Raw genomic sequence first — 27,315 nt, 5'->3', positions numbered from 1 at the left:
ATGAAGAAAATGGTTAGAAGTTGTAAGACAGAGGGATAGGTGAAATGACAACTGGTTATTAAGGAATTTCAACATTTATGAACTCAGATGTGAAACATTTGTAGGTGATAGTACAATCAAGGTTATGACCATCTTTAGGTCATGTAGAATGTAGGAGGTAAGTTGAGAAATTGCTAAGTTAGAGTGTTTGCAAAAATTTTGACATATATTGAAGTCCCTAGTATGAAGACAGATGTTAGGGAAAAGAGAAAGACTGAGCAAGACACTGAACTCATTGACAAAGGAAGGGCAACATTCAGAAGTTTGGGAGTTAACAGTGAAAGAATTTTTTTTTGTTTTTGCTTTTAACTGTCAATTTATTCAACCAACAATTCTAGAACATCCATTTAGTCATGTCTCACCTGATAAATTCAGAGTATTTATATTTTTTGTTTATATATACATATATGTATATATTTATTTATTTATTTTATTTGATTTCTGCAGGTACATACAAAAGAATTTTTTTACATTTGTTTTTAAAACTTTTTAAGTTCCAGATTCTTTCCCTTCCTCCTTCTCCCTCCCTTCCAGAAGGCACCTGTGAAATTACACTAAACACTCCCATTAAAGTCATATTGCAAAAGAAAACAGATCTCCACCCTGCTCTCCTCCACCAAAAAAAAAAAAACCAACTCCCAAAAAGCCTTAAGAGAAATAAATAAAGCTAAAACAAAGTATGCTCCAATCTGTATTCGGATACAATCAGTTTCTTCTCTGGGTATGGACAGCATTTTTCATCATAAGTCCTTCAGAGTAGTCTTGGATCATTATATTACAACAACAGAATCTTGACTGGGTATAAATATGGATTGAATGATCCTCAAAGGAGGTGAGGTAGTGATGATGATGATGATGATGATGATGATGATAATGATGATCTCCTAAGGCACAAAGGAAAATTATTTTAAAGGACATTTGGTTATCTCTTATTACAGTGTTTATAATGAACATTTATAAAAATACTAAGTTAATACTGTAACTTAGGTGCTAATAGCTATTTTAGAATGGTTCTATTTAAAAATCAATAAAACCCTTTAAATTAAAGCATCATACAATTGAATACTTGGTGACTTCAACACAAAAGTGAGTGCTTGAAAGCACAAGCAGAGACAAGATGGTGTAGAAAGAAGGACAGTAAACTCCCCACAAAATGCCTTCAAACAGATCTAGAAAATGTACCAGACCAAATTCTGACTGAAATATCCAAAAAAGAAATCATAGTGAGCCACTTTTCTAGCCCAGGTCAGCATGGAGAGACAGAGAATCCTACAGACACTGGTAATGGGATATAGCCAAAAGTATACAACACAGAACATTTCAGTACCCAAGGATTGCTTTAGGGCAAGATGAGGCTCCAGACCCATTCTGGGGCTTGACCTCATGCAAGGTGTAAAAAACAGGTACTAATTGAGTGGCAATACTCATTTCTGGGTCACAAATCCATGTGGGCTAAAGAAGGTACCTGTAACAAGCAGCAGCATTCTAGGGTAAGAAATAATCAGAGCCTTGAATACCCACTAAAGAATGGAGGGTGGGGATCTCAGTTACAATTTCTAACTGGCAAAGGGATAAACAAGGCAGAAATCTCAGACCAAAGGGAAGGCTAATTTTATTACTAAAACAAGAGAGCTTTCCAGATGACTAGCAGTAGCTGAGTCCAGCAACAATTTAATGTTGCTCAGATATAAACCCAGGTCAAGAACTTGTGGAGCTCAGGGGACATTGATCAGATTTTGCCCTGGATCAGACCATTTTGGGAACATTGAAAGTCTAAAAGTAACCAGCTTTAGCTGTATATGAAATCCTGAAATAAAACAATGCTTGTTACTTCAAGAAAGCAACAATAAGATTAACCTAGACCTTTCTTCTAGAAATATGCAGAGATCATCCCTAATATCCAAATAAAATCAGGAAAGACCTGAAAGGATGAACAAATGGAAAGAAAGGATACACCATAAAAAGCTATTATATGATGAGCAGGCTGATTTCAGAAATGCCTGGACTTGTGAACTGATACTAGGTAAGGTGAACAGAACCAAGGGAATATTGTATGCAATAACAAGATTATTGTGACGATCAATTCTGATAAATGTGGCTCTTTTCAACAACGAGGTGATTCTAGGCAATTTCCAATAGACTTGTGATGGAGAGAGCCATTTGACCTTGAGATAGGACTACCGAGACTGAATAAGGACCATAACATAATTTTTTCACCTTTTTTGTTGTTTGCTTGTCTGTTTTTTTTTTTTCTTTCTCATTTTTTCCCTTTCTGATCTGATTTTTCTTGTATAGCATGGTAAATGTGGAAATTTGTTTTGAAGGATTGATTGCACATTTAACCTAAATGTCTAGGGGAGGGGGAGAGATGAGGAAGGGAGGGAGAAAAATCTGGAACAACAATGTTTTTGCAATGCATTTGTTTGTTTATTTTAATTAAAGCTTTTTATTTACAAAACATATGCATGGGTAATTTTTCAACATTTACTCTTGCAAAATTTTCTGTTCCAAATTTTTCCCTCCTTTCCTCCACTCCCTCCCCTAGATGGCAGGTAGTCCAATACATGTTATATATGTTAAAAGATATGTTGAATCCAATATATGTTACATATTTATACAGTTATCTTGCTGCACAAGAAAAATTGATCTAGAAAGAATAAAAAAACCTGAGAAGGAAAACAAAATGCAAGTAAACATCAAAAGAAAGCAAAAATGCTATGTTGTGTCCACACTCAGTTCCCACAGGCCTCTCTCTGGGTATAGGTAGCTCTCTTTATCACTAAACAATTAGAATTTGTTTGAATCATCTCATTGTTGAAGAGAGCCACGTCCATCAGAATTCATCATCATATAATCTTGTTGCTATTCACAATGATCTCCTGATTCTGTTCTTTTCACTTAGCATTAGTTCATGTAAGTCTTTCCAAGCCTCTCTGAAATCATCCTGCTGGTCATTTCTTACAGAGCAATAATATTCTATAACACTCATGTACCATAACTTATTCAGCCATTCTCCCATTGATGGGCATCCATTCAGTTTCCAATTTCTAGCCACTACAAAAAGGGCTGCCACAAACATTTTTGCACATGTGGGACCCTTTCCCCTTCTTTGAGATCTCTTTGGGATATAAGCCCAGTAGAAACACTGATGGGTCAAAGGGTATGCAGTTTGATAACTTTTTGAACATAGTTCCAAATTGTTCTCCAGAATGGCTGGATCTGTTCACAGTTCCACAAACAATGTATCAGTGTCCCAGATTTCCCACATCCCCTCCAACATTCGTCATTATCTTTTCCTGTCATCTTAGCCAATCTAACAGGTGTGTAATGGTATCTCAGAGTTGTCTTAATTTGCATTTCTCTGATCAATAGTGATTTAGAGCACTTTTTCATATGACTAGAAATATTTCAATTTCTTCATCTCAGAATTGTCTGTTCATATCCTTTGACCATTTATCCACTGTAGAATGGTTTGAATTCTTATAAATTTGAGTTAATTCTCTATATATTTTAGAAATGAGGCTTTTATCAGAGCCTTTGAATGTAAAAATGTTTTCCCAGTTTATTGCTTCCCTTTTAATTTTGTCTGCATTAGTTTTGTTTGTACAAAAACTTTTTAACTTAATATAATCAAAATTGTCTATTTTGTGATTGATAATGATCTCTAGTTCTTCTTTGGTCACAAATTCCTTCTTGTTCCACAGATCTGAGAGGTAAGGAGGGTGAATGTTTAAAACTATCTTTGCATGTATTTTTGAAGAATAAAAAGCTATTGTTATTTTTTTAAAGCTATTATATGGAGCAGCTAGATGGCACAGTGGATAGATCACCAGCTCTGAAGTCAGAAGAACCTCAGTTCAAATCTGACCTCAGTTACTTCCCAGCTGTGTAACCCTGGGCAAGTTATTTAACCTTAATTGTCTCAGCAAAATAAATAAATAAAAGCTATTTTACTGACAGGGACACTCAAGACACAAACCCCCAAGAAGAAAATAATTCCAAAACATCTATAAGTGAAGCCTTAAAGAAAAACAGTTTATGTCCAAATTCAACTAACATTCCTGGAAGAAGTGAAGCAAGTGTTCAAAAAAAACTTTTTTAAAAAGGTATTTTAAATGAAACATTAATATTGGAGGGAAAAACTAGAAAATAAAATAAAAGCTATAGAAGAAAGAATTGAAAAGAAAACTAATAACTAAAGAGTTGTGAAATCTTGAGCAAGCAACAAATTCTCTGAAAATCAGAATGGATCAAATAGAAGCTAATGACTCCATGAGACAACAACAACAACAAAATTAAAATAAATCAAAATACTGAAAGAAGGGGGGGGGGGGAGGTAAATTATCTCACTTACTTGGAAAGGAGATTAAAGAGAAAAAAAATTAAGAATTATTGGACTACCTGAAAACCATGGACTTCGCCCCCCCTCCCCGTTGGAATCTTTAACAAACTGTTAAGTCATTAGAGTTGATAGAGACAATAATTATCTAATTTAGCATGGTTCAGTATGATTGATCTGATCCTACAAGGAGATGTTATGGGCCAGAACTTGAAACAAGGTACTAAGTACAACTGATAGAAACAAGGCTTGTGTTCACACTTTTAGAGAGCTCATATAAGCAAGAAGTATTTAAGTACTCATTGGAGTTCACACGTTTGGGTGATTTCAGGGTTTAGTATGAGATATCTGAATTCACACCTCCCTTAATCCCTCCCTCGGAGGGGAGGAGTCAGCCTTTGGGAGATCATACATCCAGCAAAACTGAGTATAATCTTACAAAGGGAGAAAAATAAAATTTTAATGAAATAGAGAATTTCCAAGCATTCTTGATGAAAAGACCAAAATAGTATAGAAATTCTGGAGTTAAAATACAGGAATTAAGAGAAATGCAAAATGGTAAACATGAATAAAAAATTAATGAAGGATTAAACAAAGATAAAGTATTTATAATATGGAGAAATAATATATGTGTTCCCTCTGAAATCTATCATCATCAGAAGTCAAAGAATCTAATGAAACAGAAGGTCTAGACTATGTTAATGTCTTGATGAAAATTTTTTTTTTAAATGGAAAGGAAAGGGGGGAAGTATACACTTGGTGGGTAAATGGGAAAGAAAAATTAGGGAAAACTATCTCACTTAAATGTAGGATTCTATAAAACAAGGAAGAGAGGAATGACTGACACATGAATTTGACTCAACTGAAGAAAGGAAGAATACAAAGTTAGGTACAGAAATACATTTCACTAAATAAGGAAAAGAGAGAGAAAGGGGAGGGGAGAAGAGTAAATTAGAGGGAAGGAAGATTAAAGATATGTTGGTCCAGATGGATTTACATGTAAATTCTACCAAACATTTAAAGAACAATTAACTCCAATGTTATATAAACTATTTGAAAAATTAGGGATTGAAGGAGTCCTACCAAATTCCTTTTATGACACAGACATGGTACTGATACCTAAACCAGGTAGGATGAAAACAGAGAAAGAAAATTATAGACTGGTCTCCCTAATGAATATTGATGCAAAAAGCTTAAATAAAATATTAGCAAAAAGATTATAAAAAATCATCCCCAGGATAATACATCATGACCAAATAGGATTTATACCAGGAATGCAGGGCTGGTTCAATATCAGGAAAACTATTAGCATAATTGACTATATTAATAACCAAATTAACAAAAACCATATGACCATCTCAATAGATGCAGAAAAAGCGTTTGATAAAATTCAACACCCATTCCTACTAAAAACACGAATATAGGAATAAAAGGACTTTTCCTTAAAATAGTCAGTAGCATTTATTTAAAACCATCAGTAAGCATCAGATGTAATGGGGATAAACTGAAATCATTCCTAGTAAGATCAGGAGTGAAACAAGGTTACCCACTATCACCATTACTATTCAATATTGTATTAGAAATGCTAGCTTTGGCAATGAGATGAAAAAGAAATTAAAATTAGAGTAGGTAATGAGGAAATCAAATTATCACTCTTTGGCGATGATATACTTAGAGAACCCCAGAGAATCTACTAAAAAGCTATTAGAAATAATCCACAACTTCAGCAAAGTTGCAGGATAAAAAATAAATCCACGTAAATCATCAGCATTTTTATACATCACTAACAAAATCCAACAGCAAGAGATACAAAGAGACATTCCATTTAAAATAACTATTGATAGTACAAAATATTTTGGAATCTATCTACCAAGAGAAAGTCAAGAACTATATGAGCAAAACTAGAAAACACTTTCCACACAAATAAAGTCAGATCTAAACAAATGGAAAAAATTACGTGCTCTTGGATAGGTCAAGCAAATATAATAAAGATGACAATACTCCCTAAACAAATCTATTTATTTAGTGCTATACCAATCAAACTCCCAAGAAACTATTTTACTGACCTAGAAAAAATAACAACAAAATTTAACTGGAAGAACAAAAGGTCAAGAATTTCAAGGGAACTAATGAAAAAAAAAATCAAATGAAGGCGGCCTAGCTGTACCTGATCTAAAACTATATTACAAAGCAATGGGCATCAAAACCATTTGGTATTGGCTAAGAAATAAACTAGTTGACCAGTGGAATAGGTTAGGTTCACAGGACAAAATAGTCAATAACTACAGTAATCTAATGTTTGACAAACCCAAAGACCCCAGCTTTTGGGATAAGAACTCACTATTTGACAAAATCAGCTGGGAAAATTGGAAACTAGTATGGAAGAAACTAGGCATTGACCTTCACCCTAAAACCATATACCAAAATAAGGTCAAAATAGGTTCATGATCTAGGCATAAAGAATGAAATTATAAATAAATTAGAAGAACATAGGATAGTTTACCTCTGACCTGTGGAGGAAGAAAGAATTTGTGATCAAAGAAGAACTAGAGATTATTATTGATCACAAAATAGAAAATTTTTATTACATTAAGTTGTTTTTGTACAAACAAAACTAAGGCAGACAAGATTAGAGGGGAAGCAATAAACTGGGAAAACATTTTTTACAGTTAAAGGTTCTGACTTTCCTCATTTCCAAAATATATAGAGAACTGACTCAAATTTATAAAAAATCAAGCCATTCTCCAATTGATAAATGGTCAAAGGTTATGAACAGACAATTCTCAGACGAAGAAATTGAAACTATTTCTAGCCATATGAAAAGGTGTTTCAAATCACTACTGATCAGAGAAATGCAAATTAAGACAACTCTGAAATACCATTATATACCTGTCAGACTGGCTAAGATGACAAGAAAAGGTAATGACCAATGTTGGAGGGGATGTGGGAAAACTGGGACACTGATACATTGTTGGTGGAGTTGTGAATGGATCCAACCATTCTGGAGAGCAGTTTGGAACTATGCTCAAAAAGCTATCAAACTGTGCATACTCTTTGATTCAGCATATTAATACTGGGCTTATATCCTAAACAGATCTTGAAGTAGGGAAAAAGTACATGCACAAATGTTTGTGGCAGCCCTCTTTGTAGTGGCTAGAACCTGGAAACTGAGTGGATGCCCATCAATTGGAGAATGGCTAAATAATTGTGGTATATGAATGTTATGGAATATTATTGTTCTGTAAGAAATGACCAGCAGGATGACTTCAGAGAGGCTTGGAGAGACTTACATGAACTGATGCTAAGTGAAATGAGCAGAACCAGGAAATCATTATACACTTCAACAACAATAATATCAATTCTGATGTCTCTCTTCAAAAATGAGGTGATTCAAACGAGTTCTAACTGTTCAGTAATGAAGAGAATCAGCTACACCCAGAGAACTAGGGGAAATGAGTGTGGACCACAATCTAGCATTTCCACTCTTTCTGTTGTTTGCTTGCATTTTCGTTTTTTCCTCTCAGTTTTTTTTTTTTTTTACTGTCTTTGTAGATCCGATTTTTCTTGTGCAGCAAGATAACTAAATAAATATATACATACATATATTATATTTAACATATACTTTAACATATTTAGCATGTTTTGGACTATCTGCCATCTAGGGGAGGGAGTGGAAGTCAGGAGGGAAAAAGTTGGAACAGAAGGTTTTGCAAGGGTCAGTGTTGAAAAATTACCCATGCATATGTTTTGTAAATAAAAAGCTATTTAAAAAAAAGGATGTATTGATCCTAAGCAAAACAAATCTTAACTAAAGATGTACAAAAATATAACATTTTTTGAAGTGGCAAAGAACTACATCTGAGGGTCTGAGGGGGTACCTATCAATTCAAAATGACTGAACAAATTATGATCCACAAATATGATGGATTATTATTACGCTATAAAGAAATAATGAAGGGGATAGTTTCTTGAGAATATGTGTATGAACTGATGCCAACTGGAATGAGCAGAACCAGAACAATAATTTATACAAGGATAACAATATTTTAAAGAAAAATAATTTTGAAAGACTTAGGAACTCTATTCAGCAAAATGACCAACCACAATTCTAAAGGACTAATGATGAAGCCATCCTATCTACTTCCTGGTAGAGGAGGTAATACCCTCAGCATATAGAATGAACCATAAATACATCTGTACATATTTACACATATAGGTGTGTATTTCTCTTAGGTGTGGTCAATGTGGAAATTTGTTTTGCTTGAGTATATGTGTTTATATCAGAGATTTGCTTTTTTTTTGTTCTCACGTGAGGGGAGATATGAGGAAGAGTTGTTTTTTTGTTGAATGAAAAATGTAAAAATTAAATCAATGGTTAAACATGGCAAAAAATGTTGGAGAATAAGAATCATGTTTGGGAAAAGAAGAGACAAAGGTTTATAGAGTTTTCAGAACTTTTATGCTTATATACCATGAATACTTTCATAAGACAGAAAGATGATGATGAAAAGTAGGAAGTGGGAAAAAAAAATCCAAGGTGTTGACTTGATTGTAACACTAATAGTAATAAAAATAGCTGTTTTTTATGTCCTAGGGGACTGTGTTAAGTACTTTACAAATATGATCTTTGATTCTCTCAACAACCCTGAGGTGGGTGTCATAATTACCCCCACTTTGCAATTGAAGAAAATGAGGTAGGTAAGGTTGTGACTTGTCTCCACTGAGTAAGTGAACTCACACAAGAAGTATCAGTGGCTGGATATGACTCTAGGCCCAGCATTTACTTAGATGTCTTCTACAAAAGTCTAACCATTGTTAAATTGTGCTGTGATCAACACATAGTAAGTGCGTAAGAAATGCTTGTTTCTTTTCTTCCAGTGTAAAGTAGTTGCCACAAGGATAAGGCTTAAAAGAGAACAACTTGATGGACAAATGTTTGATCTCTTTGCCAAGCAGAGATATGGATCAGTTAAAAGCCATTCTAGTTTAGAATACAAACTCATATGACATTGGAAGAGAAGGGCAGAATAAGATTCTGTTTCATTAAAATAGCATGTATGGAGCAATGTTATAAAAGAAACAGGAAGACAACACAGAACATGGAACTAGCTTGTGACTCTTTCTAGAATATTCTTTTCCATCATCAGGAAAAGAGCCCTGGAAAGATACATAAAGGATGAGACATGAGGCTTAAGAAAAAGGGAAGAATAGTTGGATAAAATTAAATATATATACCAAGGACAGTATTATTTTAGACAAAACAATCTTAAGGCACTAAAGATTTGCTTAAGAAAAAAATCTACTTTTGAACCCTTCCACTTCATTGAAAAAGAAAACAAAACTTTTGTAACAGATATGTATAGTCAAATAACACAAATATCCAGAGGGCTAACTTCCAAAAATACAGAATTTCATTCTGTTTCCCAAGTCCATCACTTCCCTACAGGAGTTGGGCAGCAAGTTTCATAATGAATTCTCTGAAATAACTGTTGGTCATTATGTTGACAAATGTTCTTAAGTCTTTCAAATTTGCTTGTCTTTACAATGTTTTGTCATAAAAATTATTCTCCTGGTTCTGTTCATTTCCCTCTGCATTAGTTCATACAAGTTTTCCCAGGTTTCTTTGAAACTATTCTTTTCATTATATATGGCACAATAGCATTTACTTAAATTTATTTTAAAATTTATTTATTAGTTTTTGACATTTACTTTTATAAGATTTTGATTTTCTTTTTTCTCCCTCCTTATCCTCAACCCCTCTCCAAAGTGGTAATCAATCTGATATAGGTTACATATGTACAATCATCTAAAACATATTTCCACATTAGTCATATTGTGAAAGAAGAATCAGAACAAAAGGGAAAAATCAGGAGAAAGGGAAAAAAACCACCAAAAAGTGAAAATAGTATGCTTCAGTCTACATTGACTCCATAGTTCTCTCTGGATGTAGATAGGATTTTCCATCATGAGTGTTTTAGAATTATCTTAGATCATTATACTGCTGAGAAGAGCAAAATCTATCAAAGTTGACAAGCCACACAATGATGCTGTTACTGTGGATAGTGTTCTCCTACTTCTGTTTACTTCAGCATTATTAGTTCATGTTAAAACTTTCCACGTTTTTCTGAAATCTGCCTGCTCATCATTTCTTATAGAATAATATTCTATTACATTCATATATCACAATTTGTTCAGCCATTCCTCAATTGATGGGTATCCTCTTAGTTTCTAGTATTTTGCCACAACAAAAAGAGCTACTATAAACATTTTTTTGTATATATGAGTCCTTTTCCAATTTTTTTTATGATCTCCTTGGGATATAGGTCCAGTAGAGGTATTTCTGAATCAAAGGGTATGCACAATTTTATAGTCCTTTGGGCATAGTTCCAAATTACTCTCCAGAATGATTGGATCATTTTACAACTCCACCAACAATGCAAGTGTTCTAATTTTCCTACATCTTCTCCAACATTTATCATTTTCTTTGTCATATTAGCCAATCTGATATATGAAATGGTACCTTGGCATTGTTTTAATGTGCATTTCTCTAACCAATATTTATTTAGAGCATTTTTTCATATAACTATAAATGGCTTTAATTTCTTCATCTGAAAACTGCCTGTTCATATCCTATAATTATTAATTAGGGAATGACTTTTATTCTTATAAATTTGACTCAGCTCTTCATATTTTTTTTAGAAATGAGGCCTTTATCAGAAACACTGGATATAAAAATTGCTTCCTGATTTTCTGCTTCCTTTCTAATCTTGGTTACATTGGCTTTGTGTAAAAGCTTTTTAATTGAATATAATCAAAATTATTCCTTGCATTTCATGTTTTCTATTTTTTGTTTGATTATAAATTTTTCCCTTCTCCATAGATTTGACAAATTCCTTGCTCTCTTAATTTGCTTTGGTATTACCCTTTATGTCTAAATCATGTAATTATTTTGACCTTATCTGGGTACAGGATGTAAGATACTGGTCAATGCCTAGTTTCTGCCATACTGTTTTCCCAGCAGTTTTTGTCAAATAGTGAGTTCTTATACCAGAAGAGGGAGTCTTTGGGTTTATCAAACTGTAGATTGCTATAATTATTGACTATTTACATCTTATACACCTAACTTTTCCACTGAGCTACTATTTATTTTTCCAAAAAGAAATATTTAATAATAGCTAAAATTTACACTGTGCTTTTAAGTTTTCAAAGGGTTTTTACATTTAGCTTTTTATTTTCAAAACATAAGCATAGTTTTCAACATTCACCCTTACAAAACCTTGTTCCAAATTACTTCTCCTTTCCTTCCTCCCATCTCCCTCCCTTAGACAGCAAGTAATTCACTGTTAAACATGTGCAATTTTCCTATACATATCTCCACAATTATCATGCTACACAAGAAAAATCAGATCAAAAAGGAAAAAAAATGAGAAAGAAAACAAAAGGCAAGTGAACAACAAAAAATGGTAAAAAACAAAAACAAAAAAATTATGTTGTGATCCACATTCAGTCCCCACAGTCTTCTGGGTGCAGAAGACTCCACCACAAGTTTATTGGAATTGGCCTGAATTATACCATAATTTATTTAGCCATTCCCCCACTGATGGACCATCCCCTTCATTTCCAGTTCTTTGCTATCACAAAATGAACTAATATTTTTGCACATGAATCCTTTTACCAATTGCCCAGCTGTTAGACTTACCTCAACAGCCTCTCACACTCACACAAGACCTTCATCAGATTTTAGCCTTAATTCCTTTCATCTCTACTTGTGCCTCACTCCTAAATCTATTCTTCATTCTCACTGAGAACTCCCAGTCCTTCAACACCTTACTATTTTCTCAGAACATCACGTTTCCTTCCACTATCCATCCTCTACTTAGTAACCAATCGAACTCCATGCTATTGTCTACTCCTCACTATTTGAAGTCACTCTATGGTCATTCATCTTTTTTCCAAACCTCAGTCCTGGATTATTCCTACCATCCGCCTTCTTTACTCATGTGTTGCTAAATGCAACTGAAGGAAATTGCACAACTATCCTAACTGGAACATTGCAAAATCTTGTTTTTCAGCTTCAACCAGACCCTTTCTGTAGTATGGCAGTCCTTTTGTTCATCCTTAATTGGTTTCTTAACTCCTCTCAAGCTTTTCTGGACCTTTTCTTCTCTCCACTACTGTCTCATGAAAATCTCCTAATTAAATAGTTCATTTAAGAGATACTTGGAATTTAATATACAGCATCTGTCCCTTTAGCCGAATCTTGAATCAATTTCCTCATTAAGGAATTAAGTATTTGAATACTTTAAAAGGCACAAAATGTTTTCACATGAACTGCTTTGTAGATTATGTCTGTGATCCCGTGATACTGCTTTCCTGCCATTCTTCACAGGATATTTCTTATTTGAGATGGTCCTCTAGTCTGTCTGGAACTCTCTCCTTCTATTGGCCTCTTACCTTCCCTGACTTTGCTTGAATTATAGTTTATTTATCTTCTGCAACAGGTCTTTCCTCATCCTCAAGCTGTCTTCTGAGATCACTCCTTAAATTATCATTTACAAATAGTTTGAATGATCTCTCTCTCTCCCCCTATCAGACTGTGAGCTGAAGAGCAGGGATAGTGTTTTTTGCCTTTCTTTGAATCCCAAGCACTTGAGCACCATCTGGTATATTGTTGTTCAGTCATTTCAGTCCTGTCTGACTTCAAGCCCCCATTTGGGGTTTTCCTGGCAAAGATACTGGAGTGGTTTGCCAATTCCTTCTCTAGCTTATTTTACAGATGAGGAACTAAAGCAAACAAAATTAAGTGACTTGCCCAGCTAGTAAATGTCTGAAGCATGATTTGAACTCAGATTGAGTCTTCCTGATTACAGACTCTATATTCATTGTCCAACTTAGCTGCCTGGTATACAGTAAGGTTGGTTGACAGAGTTCCCCAAAAACTTCTACATCACCCCTTCACATTCTCTCTGGCCTTTTACTTTACTGAGAAAATTAAGGCCATTCAATATAAGTATCCTTTTCTCTCAGGGAATTCCCAGATAAGGAAACTCATTCTGTTAATGAAAATCTGCAATTTTCCCACAATTTTCCATAATTGAAATGATTTATCTTACCTTTTGTGAATGACTTCATCCCTTATTTGGTTAAGAACATACAAGTATAAGATACTTGATTTGGTTCTCTTTGAATTTTTAAATTCAGCAACCTTTAATGTCTAGATTGAATAACAATTTTGCTTATTTGGTTTGTGATCCAAATTTTAGCTAAACGGCATTCTAGTTTTTCCAGAAGTATGTTTCCCCCAAGTAATTAACTTCTCAGGCTTATTAAAACACTGGACTATTGAGCTTAATAATCCTTTCTACCTACCTAGCCTTTTTTATCTGCTTTTCTATTTTTAAATAAGTATCATATAATAAGCTTTATAATTACTGTATCAAAGAATGATTTGGAATTGAGATGGGTTAATCCCTATTCATCCTCCTATTGCTCCTTCCTCCTCCCTTAATTTCTGAAGAGTTTACTTAGGAGAAATAGTTACAAATGATAAGGGGAAAAAAGCAATTTAGAGAAGTGGGAGAAACACTAACAACTAGGGTTGGTGGGGGAAATCAGTTAAGATTATGTAGGAGATGGTTTTTTAGATGAACTTTGAAGGGAGCTAGGAATTTTAATAAGTGGTGATGAGGAGGAAGTGTAGTCATGCATTCCAGACATGGTCGACACCATATACAAAAACACAAAAGAGGAAATAGAAATGTAACAGGTAGTGAAGAGTGAGTATACCAGTTTGACTCAGAATAATACAGTGAGAGGTAGTGATATAAAATCAGTCCAGAAAGATAGGCTAGAGTTAGAAGGGTTTTAATATTTATGTTTTTTTTTTAAATGTAATAGGGAACTCACTGAAACTTTTTGAAGAGGGAAATGATATGGTAAGACCTATGTCTTAAGAGTATCACTTTGATAACTCCCTGGAGGCTAGAATAGTGAGAGATTAGAAGCAATAAGATAAATTAGGAAACTATTGCAATGGTCCTGGCAAAAGATGAGGAGGAATTGAACTAGTAGTGGTTTTGGGAGTGGAAAGCAGGGAATAGAGATGAAAAATGTGGAGGTGGGGACAAGATTTAGTAGTTCATTGTATATGGGATTGGGGTGTGGTATATTGAGATGGGGTACCATCTCAAAGGGAAAGGCATGAATGATAAAGATGATGATGAAGATGCAGAAAAGGAATCTGAGAAGGAACACTGAGATAGGAGAAACTAGGTGGGAATAGTCAAGAAAACCCAGGAAAGACAGAAAACTCAGAAAGCAGTCAATAGTGTTAAAAGCCACAAATGTTAAAAGAATGAGGTCTAAGAAAAAGCCAGTGAATGAATAAAGAAGATAAAATACAGAATCAAATGCAAAAAAAAAAAAAAGATCCTAAGATGAAATTGGGCTTGTTTGCCTTTGTAAATAGGGTCTCTCTCTCTCTTCTTCTTCTTCTTTTTTTTTTTTTTTTTTTTTAAACAAGGTATCTTGATCATTCCTGGTAGGTTGTAAAGGGAATTTCTTATTTAGGTTTAAATTGGACTAGATGACTTTCCTAAGGTCTCTTTAAGACTGTGTGAATATACTCTTTTGCCTAAACATCACTTTAATGCTGATAAATAATTCAAAGGCTAGGCCAGCTCCTTCCAGTGTGATAGCACTAGTTCCTCCCAAGTGTATCACCAGGCTTACAAGCATTTGGACACACTGCTCTCTGGCGGCAGCAACTCTTTCAGGCACTGCAAAAAGTAGCCATCCCTTGAGGATTTACATTTGCATCAAGGAGTCTGGCAAATGTTATAAAAGTCTCTACACAAAAATTATTACTAGAGCGCATTCCTGGATTTTTAAATAGGCATTTTTGAACATTCATTCAGTTACCTGATATGTGAAAAGTAGTTCTCAGGCTTTCTTCCCTCTCCTTTCTAAATAAATCATTGATTTAAGGAAATAATTTTTTACAAAAAGCAACCATACTTGTTGCCTGTCATCCATTCATCCATCCATCCATCCACACTCCATTTTATTGGTTATTAACAAGAAAAAAATCATTTGGCACAAGAATGCCTATTTATTATTATTTTTGGACACAAAACACAAAATATCCCTGCAGGCCAAAAAAAAATTACATTGCAAAACTGAAACAATCAACATTTTATCAAAACACCAGGCTATGACATCCCTTTCTCCCTCCCTTAATAATTTAGAAAGTACCTCGTATTGCTAGACATACATCCGAATCCAAATTTAATAAAATACCATTTGAAACATTACAAGTCTAACAATATAGAAACAAAATTACATCATTAGTCAAAAGAACAAATACAAACATTTTACAATGAAATTTCAGCCATTAGACATAGAAAGATCATGAAAATGTCAATAGCAAGGGATAAGAAAATTTTTAAGTGATAACAAGATCTTTCCTTAAATTTCACAAGGAAAAAACCTTGTAGTTGAAACAGTATTGATACAATGCCCTTGATCTCTACTTTCTAAAAATGAAAGTAGAGTTACTGCCTTGCTATTGAGCAAGAAAATCCTAGAGAACATTCACAAAGGTTGTTGGGGACGGGGCAGAAGGAGGGTTAATTTGTCAAACAGCATCTGATCAAAGACACCTTTCCCAAAGAAAGGGAAGAAGGAGGCTGTTGAGTTAGGTAGACCAGCCTGATGTTTGTGCCTAGAACATGATTAGAGGATACAAATTGTGCAAAACACGTTTGCCTGTAAATCACAACCTTTGGGAACAGCTACAGGCACAAAATTATCATGTAGTACTTACAGTAAGAATAAATATGTTTTGCCTGCCCAGACACCTGGCTAGAACAAGCTAGCCAGCCATTTTACAGATTGTTCAGAGTTCAACTCTAAACCAAAAAGAAATCCTAAATGACTTCATGGCAGGATTGCTGATGTTCTTTGTAAAAGTTCTTGTGCCTCATCCCCGAATTAACTTTGCTACATTTCAGTCTTTCACACACCATATAATAGTGCCTAATAGGCTTTATTTAAAAACAGAAAGACCCCCAACATCCTATAAACTACTGCTACAGAATGCACACCTCCCATTGATTGACACATGCATAATGATTCAGTTCATTCCAAGGGGTTAGATAGTTAAAAACTGTCAAACTGCAAATTAACTCTACTTTTAGACCTGCTTATACTAGTATTGCTGCAATTCTGATGTTGCATGATTACTTCTTAAAGATATATACCCCGTGGCAATGTTTTTCCCCCAATAACTGTAGTTATTATTAATAGACTTGCATTTACTTTCCTCCAAAAATGACAGCATTGCACTGTTAAAATAGGAATCATTCCTATAAAGTTAGGCCCCATCACCCTTCCCCACAATTCCCCCCAATGGTTAATGAAACCATTTTGTGCAGGTGCACCTGAGCAAGCTAAGGTCCTTCCTAGAATCAATCCAGTCTGAGGTCACATCACTATACTCCATCAGTGCCCCACAACGAGCACATGTTGTCAAAGACAAAAAGCAGGGCCTTCTTGCCTGATAGCCACCCTCAAATGACCTCACCTGGCCAGACACCCAGCAGGTGGATCCCTCTGGTCCTCCTGATCCAAAGGGTCCATTTTTTCTTCTAGGTGCCTTGTGTCTCTTCCTCTGAGGCTGGAGGACAGAGTTGCTGATGGGTTTATTCTTGTGCTCTCCCTGAACAAATGTGAACAAAAGCAGCCATCTTGCTGAAGCGGCAGCCAGCCTCTCACCGACATGTCCTGATTTTTATTATCCAAGTGAGGTATTTTTATTTTTAAAGGAAAAGCTTAGGAAAGAAAAAGAAAAAAAGAAATCTGTGCACTGTGCCTCAGGGGCAGAGCTCGCTCTTCAGTCCCAAAGTCTACAGAGTAAAACAGTCTCAAGTCTCACCATTTAAAAAAGGTTATAAAACTTCCTGTTGAGTAGCTTCAGCACACCCAATGGTGCTACCAAAAAGAGACAGCAGAGAGAAATGTAAACTTGGATGTATTTACAAGCTTGCTTAAAAGACCAGAAAAAAACAGCATCTGATATTACTGAACTTTTGAAAAGACTAGTTCAATATACATGGTTCAGAACTGCTACTGAGCTCAGAGCAGCTACCACTGTGGGAGCGACTGAGATTCTGGGCCTGTCTACCACTAGGCAGACAAGGACCAGTCATGTGTATAGTGTAACTGATGCTTACGTGATCTCAATTCCCTTTGTTTTAACATGAAAGGAAGTCAGCCTTTTAGTAGAATATAAAAGCTGGTAAAGGAATATCAAGCCTCTCATAATACATGTTAGCCTAAAAACTCAATTGTGGTAGGAAAAAAAAAAGAAAACTGAGTACAATCTAGGCTGGCATACAGTAGCTATAACATACAACTTTATAAAACATGCACTGTATGTAACTGTGGGAGCATCCTAAATTGCCAAGGAGAAGAAACTCAAAATGCTGGTACAAGTACACGTCTCTAGGTTGCTAGCACCATACAACATACTCACTGTACAAATTGGCAAAGCTTTTCCTAAGGGGAACAATCACATTCAAGCTTACTTTAAGAAAATAAGACAGAGAGAAAGGACACCAATAGTGAATAAAAAACAGGTAAAAATAACCTTTAAAAAAGGATGAAAATGGGTCTTTTCTGACTGGTTTCAGAAATTGCCAGATTGTGAAGAAATATTAGATAAATCATGCACAACCCTTGGCTAGGAAACTACATTTTAGGAATGGGGTGGAGTTTGGAAGGGGGAGCATTTTTAAAAAAGCTTATTGCCAAAGTTAACCTTCTAGAAGAAAAGTTTAAAAATCATTTATATTTATCAAACCACACAGCAGCATAAAATGGGCACTTTGTAAAACTTGGAAAAATACCTACAAGCTAATTTTTTTTCCTTTCCTTTTCTATTTTTTTTTTTAAAGAAGGGGAAAACATGAGTATTTTTACTATTCCATGGCAGTGTTATCTGTAATAATTCCAGGCATCCCTCTCTGGTTCAATGACACATTCAAAAAAGGTTTACCCAATAAGAACTGCCAGGTGAGTCTGAAGTCACAAATAGTGCAATTACTCTGCTGCTCGTGCCTGCACCAGCACACTTTTGCAGAGATCAAAAAAGATAAAACTAGTAAAAACGACAAACTGCAATACCTTCTAAAATTAATGCTCCATAAAGGCATTTACAATAGTAAAGTAAAAAAATCTTTGTTAAAAAGTCTATGGCCCCACACAATAGACAGCTATATTGAAGTAAAATGATGGGTGGCCTGCCCCTCTCAGTCATGCACACCTGCTTGATGAATACAAACAGAAAGAATAATTTCATCTCATCAAACTGGAGGATTGAGGTGATAATTGCAGCTTGCAAAATATTCAAAAGAAACCTCTTATGTCAAATTCTTTAAAAATTTCAGGTTGATCAGTCTTTTTATGCTTTGAGGTAAAAATTCAGTCCAATGCATCAGAAAAAGACAGTCTAAAAATTTCTATTATTAAAAAATTACTAAAAAAAACCCGCAAACAACAAAACAACAAAAAATGGCTCAATTCTGTTGGTGCATCAGACACAGTGACTGTTCAGAACTGCTGGTAGAAGACTGTCTGAAGTCAACTTGGCCCTATCTAATAAAAGCAGTATGTTTTAAAACATGTCAAGACCACATGGTAAGAGAATACAAGGTGTGCCAAATCCGCTAAGTCTTCACAAAGGCTCTCAGGCAAAATACATCGTGTGCTGGGTATCATGGTGAATCTGCACAGCCTTGGCCAGGGCCTGGGGATCCCGGCCATTGCTTTGTCCTGACACGTGACTTCCCTCGGCACTGTGAAGAAAAAAACAATGAAGAACCAGGTGCAACCAACACATGCTATGAAGTAGTAGGGGAGTTCAAGTTCCCCAGGCATGTGTCCCAACAATGAAAAGTCAGCGTTGACAGAATTTTAGAGCAGAATGTGCACTATTTGGCAGGAGGTATCTCACTTGAGGCAGGGCCCAGAGAGGGCTGCATTTAGAGAAGGAAGGAAAGACTGAAAGTGTTCTGCTCCTCATGGAGTAACTCAACAACCTGTCCAGATGCTCTGCTGGTTCAGAAGAGCACCCTTGAGTGGGATGTTTCTGACACAACTCCCCCCCACACACACATTTACAGAACACATACAGAATAGGGGCTTAGGGTTGCTTAAAGTCAAGTCTAAGGAACATTTTTAATATTACCTAATATGAACAAAAAGCTGATTAAAATGTTTCTAAAAAAAAAAAAAAAAAAAAACCAGACTGTCTTTCTTACTTTATAAATATCCTCTGAACAATCTGTTGCTAGTTTTTTCCCTTCTCGCTTCATATACTGTAGAAGTATTAAACTAATAGTCTGGTTTCAGGAATTGCTTCCTCTTGGTGTAAAGCAAAATTCTCAATGAGGTCATGCCATTTTATATAGTATTTGGGACTAAGAGTCTAAAAGAATATTTAAATGATACAAAAAGGCTAGAACAATTAAATTTTAAATAATATGCAAAACCAAGAAGATAAATTATTGCCTTAGAGACTCTTACCTGTCATGATCCTTATCCACCAGGTGATACCTTGCCCTAAATGCTACCAATCGGGCATAGTAGGCTGGGGCTGGAATGGAGACTGAGCGGGTACACCTTACATAGGTGTGACAGAGCTGGTAAGTTAGAAGCTGGAGCTCATCTGCAGTAAAGCAGTTGTCATCCCATAAAACCTGATAATGGGATGGACGGCTGGTTCCCTGGAGAGATAAATGAGAAATGACAGAAACAAACACAAAGAGACAGAGTTAGCTTTAAGATGAAACTGGCTGGGCCCTCACTTGAGAGTGAAGAGCTGTTTAAAATTCTCCTTAAACTCAGAAATAATATTCTGAAATTCCAAAGCTCAAATAATTATAGCACTTGAATAGTGACTCTTCAAAATGATCAATAGGGGGTGCTGTGTCACTACTCCATAAATACAGATTGTAGTTTTACTTTGGACTTTATTTAATTCCAACAAAATATGCATTGTGACTTGGTATAATAAACATACCTCCTACAGATGGAATAAATAGGTCTTGTGTATGTGTATGTATGTAATATATCTATCTATACACACATGTATTTTTCAATAGGTGTGTGTTAACAGAATTGCAGAATTTCAAAGTTGGAAAGGCCCTAGAGGTCATTAAATCTACTATGTAACTCAACAATTGGTTACTTAGCCTTTGTCTGAAGACCTTTAGTGAAGGGACATAGTCTATCTCCCACAGAAGCCCATCTTATTTTTGGATAGCTCTATTAGGATGTTTTTCTTTATGTCAAATTCCAAATTTACCTTCCTTTAGCTTCTATTACCCTTTAGGGTTAAATAGATTAGGATCAATTTCTTTTCCACAAGATATCCCTTTAAATATTTGAATATAACTATCATATCCTTCCAAAAAGTCTTCTTTAGACCTTTCTCTATCTTGGTCACTTATCCTCTGGACTCTAGTTTGCCCATGTTCTTTCCAAAATGTGGTGCCCAGAATTTAACAAAATGCTCCAAAATACAAGCAACTGACTTGCTATATAGTAGAAAATATATCATTCGTACAATCTTTAACTCACAGCAGCCTAAGGTCATATTAGCAGTTTTGGCTATCAAATGAATCATGCATAACTTGCTATCCACTAAAATTCTATCAAGCTATACCTTCTCTATCTTGTGCATTTGATTTTTTGAACCCAATCAATACATACTAGATTTCCCATGTTTCTCTGAATTTGTCATGTTCGTTATTTCTGAATGCACAATATTATATCTCACAAGTTCAATTGATTCCCCAAATAAGAGGCACCCCTCTTGGTTTCCAATTCTCTGATTATTACATGTACTGCTATGAATATTTTGATACATATCAGATATTTGTTGTTTCTGTCCCTGAATTCCTATGCCTAGTAGTAAATGTCCTATAAGGTCAAATTCAGTTACAATTTGTGATTAATTCATAATGAAATCCTTAATGGATAGAACAATTAACACTTCCACCAATGGTAAAATTAAATCTATTCATTTTCTCAGTCTCTCCAACATTAGCCTTTTAATTTTTATCATCTTTGCCAACTTGGGAGGTAAAATCTCAGAACTCTTAATTTGCATTTCTCTACTGATCTGCAGCATGTTTTCATGTGGTCATTTTTACTTTGCAGTTCTTCTTTTGAAAACTATTTATATTCTTTTACAAATCAACTTCTGAGAAAGAACTACTGATCTGATGTGTTTGTGTCAATTTCTTATGTATCTTAGCCATCACATTAATTAGTGCTATATGATGCAAATATTTTCCTTACTTTAATGGTTTCTCTTTTTATTCTTATCATCACTGACCGTGTTTCAAGTTTCTAATAATATGCTATGTCTACTTTTTTTTTTTCCATCACCTTCCTGGAGAATCTAAGCTTTTTAAAAATTTCTTTCTCCAAATGAGTTTTATGTTTTCACTAATTCTATACAGTATTTTGGTATTTTGCTTGATATAGAACTAAAATTTCTGATTTTGTCATTTTTATTAGACATAGCCCAGGAAGACTTGGATTCAAGATCTCCTCCTGATGTATTAGTCATTCCTGTATAATTCTGGACTAACAACTCAATCCCTCCAAGCTTGAGGCAACCCTCTAAGATCACAGTTTGAAGAAAGGGTGTGGAGCTGCAGTGGTAGAGCAGCTTCCTCACTAGAAAATTTTCTATGCCATGACAAATATTATCCCTGTTCCTGACCCTGGTGTGCCTTGGCAGGCTAAGTCTTAAACATTTTGTGATATGACCAATTCTGGATGAAGCCTCTCCAAACTAAACTCCAGTCCTAGTATCACAAACTGCCTATTGGGTATTTCTAACTAAATATCTCATAGGCACATTAAACTTGAAATGTCTGGGAAAAAACTTCACTACCTTTCCACTCAAGTTTTGACTCACTTCTAAACTTCTTTATTTCTGTTGAGGGAATCACCATCCTTCTGGGTCTTCCAGGTTAAAAACCTAGAAATCACCATAGATTTTTCATTTTCTCTTTTCCTCCACACACATCTAATCAGTAAAAGTCTTGTTAATTCTACCTCTACATCTCTCCAATATATTCTCCTATCTATATTCATATGACCATCATACTAGTTAGTGCCTCATTACATCCCCGAACTATTTATAAGAGCTTCCTCTTTGGTCTCCCTGCCTCTCTTCTCCAATCCATTGTCTACACAGCAGCCCAAATGATTATTTCTAAAACACAGATTTGACAATGTTGATGCCATGTTTAATCATCAACAGTGAATTCCTATTACCATTAGAATTTAATTAAAATCCTTCCGTGTGTGTCACTTAAATCCCTTAATAACCTGGCTCCAATCTGCTTTTCCAGACTTATCAAATTCTGTTCTGCACTCAATTCACTGTTTCAGCTTCACTGACTTTCTTGCTGCATCTCACACATGACAATCTCTCTCCCACTTGAATTTTGTACAGGTTATTCCCTAGGCCAGAAATGAACTCTCTCTTAGACTCCTTACCTTCCTTCAAAGCTCAGTTCAAATGGCACATCTGACATGAGTATGTTTTTGATTTACCTAGCTATTAGTACTTCATCGCCCAAAATTATCCTATAATTATTTTCCATATATAGTATTTATTTGTTTATATGTAATATCCCCTAATCAAAAATAATCTCCTTAAGAAGAATAGTAGTTTCATTTTTGACTCTACATCCCTAATGTCTAGCCCATGAAATCTGTCTAGCATATAAATGTTTGTGAATTGACAGAATGACTTCTGGCTTCATTTTCTAGATAGTCATTACTTATCCTTTTAATAATGCTTTCTTGAAATTTCCCAGAGCAAACTGCACTTTTTTATTTAATTGAAAAATCTAGACAATTTTCTTGCCTGTAGCGCCTCTCGTCTTCCATGTTTCTCAGAAACTATGGATAATATTTTGGCAATCAAAAATAATTATAATGAATAAAAAATGAATTAATTTACAAGTATTCCTAAATTTATAGTAACTTTTTGTATTTTCTCAGTCTAAAGATAGTAATAGTAAAGTGATTTACGTTCAATTATTGGATGTTAAAATGGGATTACCATATTTAAAGGCTGGGCACTAGATATGGATATATAAATATATTTCTATATCTCTATATATTGAAAGTTGAATTAATGTCTATCAAATCATAAATTAAGTCGTAAATCCAAATTACCTGAATTCCTGCATGACTACAGAGGTAGAAGTCAAATTCAGATGGATGTGTAATAGTGCTGTCCACAGTAGTACCTGCTGGTACATTACCACTTTTCCCCACCTATTTAGAAAAGAAAAGAGACATAAAAAAAGATATAATGAACCATATAAAGCAGAAATTCTAGCTTTCTTCCTCTGTACACAACATTTGATAATTGCTCAAGAGGTGTTGACGGCAGCTTGCCTATAAATTTCTCCTAGCTTAACCATTTAATTTTCAATCATCTTCCAAGAGCAATCCAGAGCAGGGTTTCTTGAGAGGATCAAATTAAGGGACTATTCTTTCTATAATCCTTAACTCTTGATTACAGTCATTTATAGGTTGCAATGTTTGTGTGAAAGAGGAAAAAAAAATACACTGGATTCCAAAACAGAAAAATTTCCCTCCTAAGTCAATTTTTATTGATTACTTAATAAACACAAAACCATGATCTTCAAGTAAAAATATTCAGTTAGAAATATTTTAATAAGGTAATGAAAGAAAAACTGATAGGGTCATATGTATGTCATCCCAAGCTGAGTAAGGTTACTTTACTGGCATTCATAGTATATCAGAATGGATAAAACCTTGAACTGCAAGTCAAAAAATCTGGAATTCAGTCTCAGCTCTACAACTTCTATGTGGCTTTGCAAATTTATTTAACCACTCTGGGTTTCTGTTTTCTCATCTGTAAAATAATCACTCGGCTCTTTATCTAAGTAAAAAGCCCACTAAGGACAACACCAGAGAGACAGAGTTAGGGATAAACAATTGGCAAAGAAACCAGATAATATGATTTTGACAGTCCCTATTTTCACTATTTCATGTCTCAGTAGATTTCAACTCTTTTGAGAAAGCCTATTTAGTACATTTAGCACAATATAAGAGAGTTACTTAAATTGGATCCTGAAGGTAAGTGTAATTAGCTGTGACTTTTTTTTTCTTCTGGAAACTCATATAGTACTTGCAATAGTAATACTGAACTGAAAACAAAAATATAACTTGCAATAAATTCTTTTACAGAAATACATACCTGGTTCAGATCATAGAAGCAGAAAAGTAACTGGATTATAGTGCTACTCTGATTATTTCTTATTAATGCTGTTTGAGGTGTGAGGGACATCCAGAGATGAAGAGGGCCTAGCGAATAGTAATGATCCTTTAAGTTTGATGAAGAAAATACTGAATTCCAATGGGATTTGGACAGGCTAATTAACTCAAGTCCTAAAATCTTGTGGACAAGTAGATAACAAAGATAAAGAAATCTTAAGAACTAAAGCAGCTAAACAGAAGAATTTCTATTGATAAATTTGAAAAAGCAACCACATGGATTTTACAAGAACAGTTTTAACTTGAAGCAGAGGTCTGTGGGCCTAACATCCAAAAAGAAACATGTTGTTTCTTCAATGACTAAAGGATTAATAAAAATCAGCTCTGCCTTTGAACATGGTTATAAAGTAAGCATAAACTAACAAGTAAGAAAAAAGAACACAAAGGACTGAGCTATAGGAATCATTCTACCTGGAGGAGAAAGTGGAAGGCTGGAAGAGACAATCAAGCTGTAAGCAAGGTCAAGCAAGCTGAGGAACATAAGACTGAACAACTAATAACTTACCTCTACCTGTTTACATTGGATGTGGTGGCAGGGAAGGAGGCCACAGGAGAAAGGAAAGGGTAAAGGCCATGAATCCTAGAAGTGAGGCCTTTGAGTCAGTCCTCCCTTGCTTCCCCACCCTTAACCTACCCAAAAGACAGCAGGAGAAAATTATGGAAGTAAGCCATGACTAGAACTTAAAAGCATTCTGTGTGAATACTTCTGTTTTGTCACAGTGCTGTCCATGTTTGCAGCTACTCAACATTTTAGCAATCAGGAAATTTCTATAAGCCTACATTGTTATACTCTCAACACAAATGTCCTTGTGACCTGGGCGATCAAAATGTAAGATGAAATAAATAGGTGTTTCAAGTTAATTACTTATCCTGCTGAACAACAAAACTTAAGATTTAGATTTTCATACATGTTATGATTTAATACCTCAGCACTCACTCATCTATCCAGAATGGAACAAATAAAATAAAATTCAAAAAAATGAAATTTTACCAGACAATACCCCTATTACCCCACCACACAATTTTTCTTGATTCCTTACCCTTTCTGTTTTGTCTGCACAGAAGAGTCGAGTGTGATGCCTTTTCTGCACAACAATGTATGTTATGCCTGGGCGGTAATCTTCTTCCAAGCTAATACATGCTTTCCGAATTGCTATTAATTCTGGCCAAGCAACCTACAAGATAGAAAGTTAGTTATGTTTAGATAAGAATCCTCTTTTCTTTATTCAGGTGTGACTTAATTGGGGGTCAAATTTCCCACACTACTCGGGGTGAGGATGGGATGAGTGGGAGGAGAGAAGAGAATGACAGGGGAAAGCACTAGAACTTTCTCCCCAAATGGGTCACCTTCTAAACTCTGAAAATAAGAATTGAAGGGCACCTGCTTCATCTGTCCCTCGGAGACCCCTCCACGGTAATAGATGATTCGAGTGGGCTTGAAGCGTGTAGATTTGTAGAACTGGATCAAAAGTTCTCGAACCATATTAGTCAAGTCTTGGATCACCTCCTGGCTATAGAGGAGCTCCTGGGAGGTCTCCTGGCGAGAAGTCTGTACTCGCACTGTAGCGCAGTATCGGCTGGGGTGTCCATCCATACTTCCAACCACTGCAGCAATAGAAGGCTTCTTCCCATCTCCAGCAGGAGGATGAGTAACATCTGCTCCCAGAAAAATGACAGGCTGCTGGAACACTGAGGGCCTGTTCAAATTTAAAGAGATGTTTCATTCATTTACACATGAAAGATAAAAATTATATTCAGCAAGTTATTAAAAATAACTGAGTCATCATCACTTTATTGATGGTAAAGTATGGACAACTGCATCCCAAACTTGAAATGGATACCCCAATGCTCCAGGGGGTACCTATACATTTATATGTTGTCTGTGATTAGAACATAATATTCCTATCAGAGCAGGGAAAGAAGTTACAGTTTTGGCCCATCACCCATTTTGAAACCAAAATGTCTATTTGATCAGGACAGATTTTCCTAAGAAATTACTTCTCTTTTCACTTAGATTCAGGTTTCTATGATTAATATCAAAGAACAAAGGTCTATTGGGCATTGGGTATCTTATAGACAGAGCACTGAAGTGGAGTCAGGAGGTTTTTATTATTTTTTAACTCTTCCTAAACAATGAGATTCAGGAAAGGTCATTTATTTTTGCTGTGCTCATTTTTCTACTTTTAGTCATTTCTAGAAAAGAGATAAAAACCTTTTAATTCCAACATTTATTTAGCAACTACTACAGGCAAATCTCACATAAAGTAAGAATCTGATAAAAGTTTACTGAACTGAAATCAAGATGAGTAAGAGAGGGTACTTGATCTGAAAAAACTGATGATCTAAGGCATATATATATACATGTGAGTGAACATTTATAAGGAAAATATAAGAAAGAGGAGAGGATCTTTGAGGATCTTTTTGGAAGGAAGGATCAAGGAAGAGGATCAGGGAAGTTTAAAGGTAAATTGGCATTTTAGGAGAGAGAGAGAGAGAGAGAGAGAGAGAGAGAGAGAGAGAGAGAGAGAAACACAGAGAGA

The 27,315-nt window shown here is 35.1% G+C and overlaps 1 protein-coding gene across 5 annotated transcripts in view; it reads right to left on the bottom strand.

The window, feature by feature from the left end:
• Window positions 1-472: 472 nt before the first annotated feature.
• The window catches only part of AGO4 (argonaute RISC component 4), a 61,844-nt gene continuing 35,001 nt past the window's right edge, over window positions 473-27,315 (bottom strand). For 3 of the 5 annotated variants that reach the window (XM_031962137.1, XM_031962133.1, XM_031962136.1), the window contains exons 14-18: window positions 26,157-26,472; window positions 25,816-25,950; window positions 23,645-23,746; window positions 19,964-20,163; window positions 17,249-19,233 (exon numbers count right to left, since the gene is read on the bottom strand). In XM_031962137.1, coding sequence (XP_031817997.1) covers window positions 19,125-19,233; window positions 19,964-20,163; window positions 23,645-23,746; window positions 25,816-25,950; window positions 26,157-26,472 — 862 coding nt within the window. In that variant the 3' untranslated portion in view covers window positions 17,249-19,124. Of the gene's footprint in view, window positions 924-14,872; window positions 17,209-17,248; window positions 19,234-19,963; window positions 20,164-23,644; window positions 23,747-25,815; window positions 25,951-26,156; window positions 26,473-27,315 lie in introns of those variants that run through there. The other 2 variants (XM_031962134.1, XM_031962135.1) reach the window with 2 other exon arrangements.

This window comes from Sarcophilus harrisii, chromosome 3, assembly GCF_902635505.1.
Source record: "Sarcophilus harrisii chromosome 3, mSarHar1.11, whole genome shotgun sequence".
Lineage (NCBI taxonomy): Eukaryota > Metazoa > Chordata > Mammalia > Dasyuromorphia > Dasyuridae > Sarcophilus > Sarcophilus harrisii.
The sequence above is the reverse complement of the archived record's forward strand: the minus strand, read 5'-3'. Positions and strand labels throughout refer to the sequence as shown.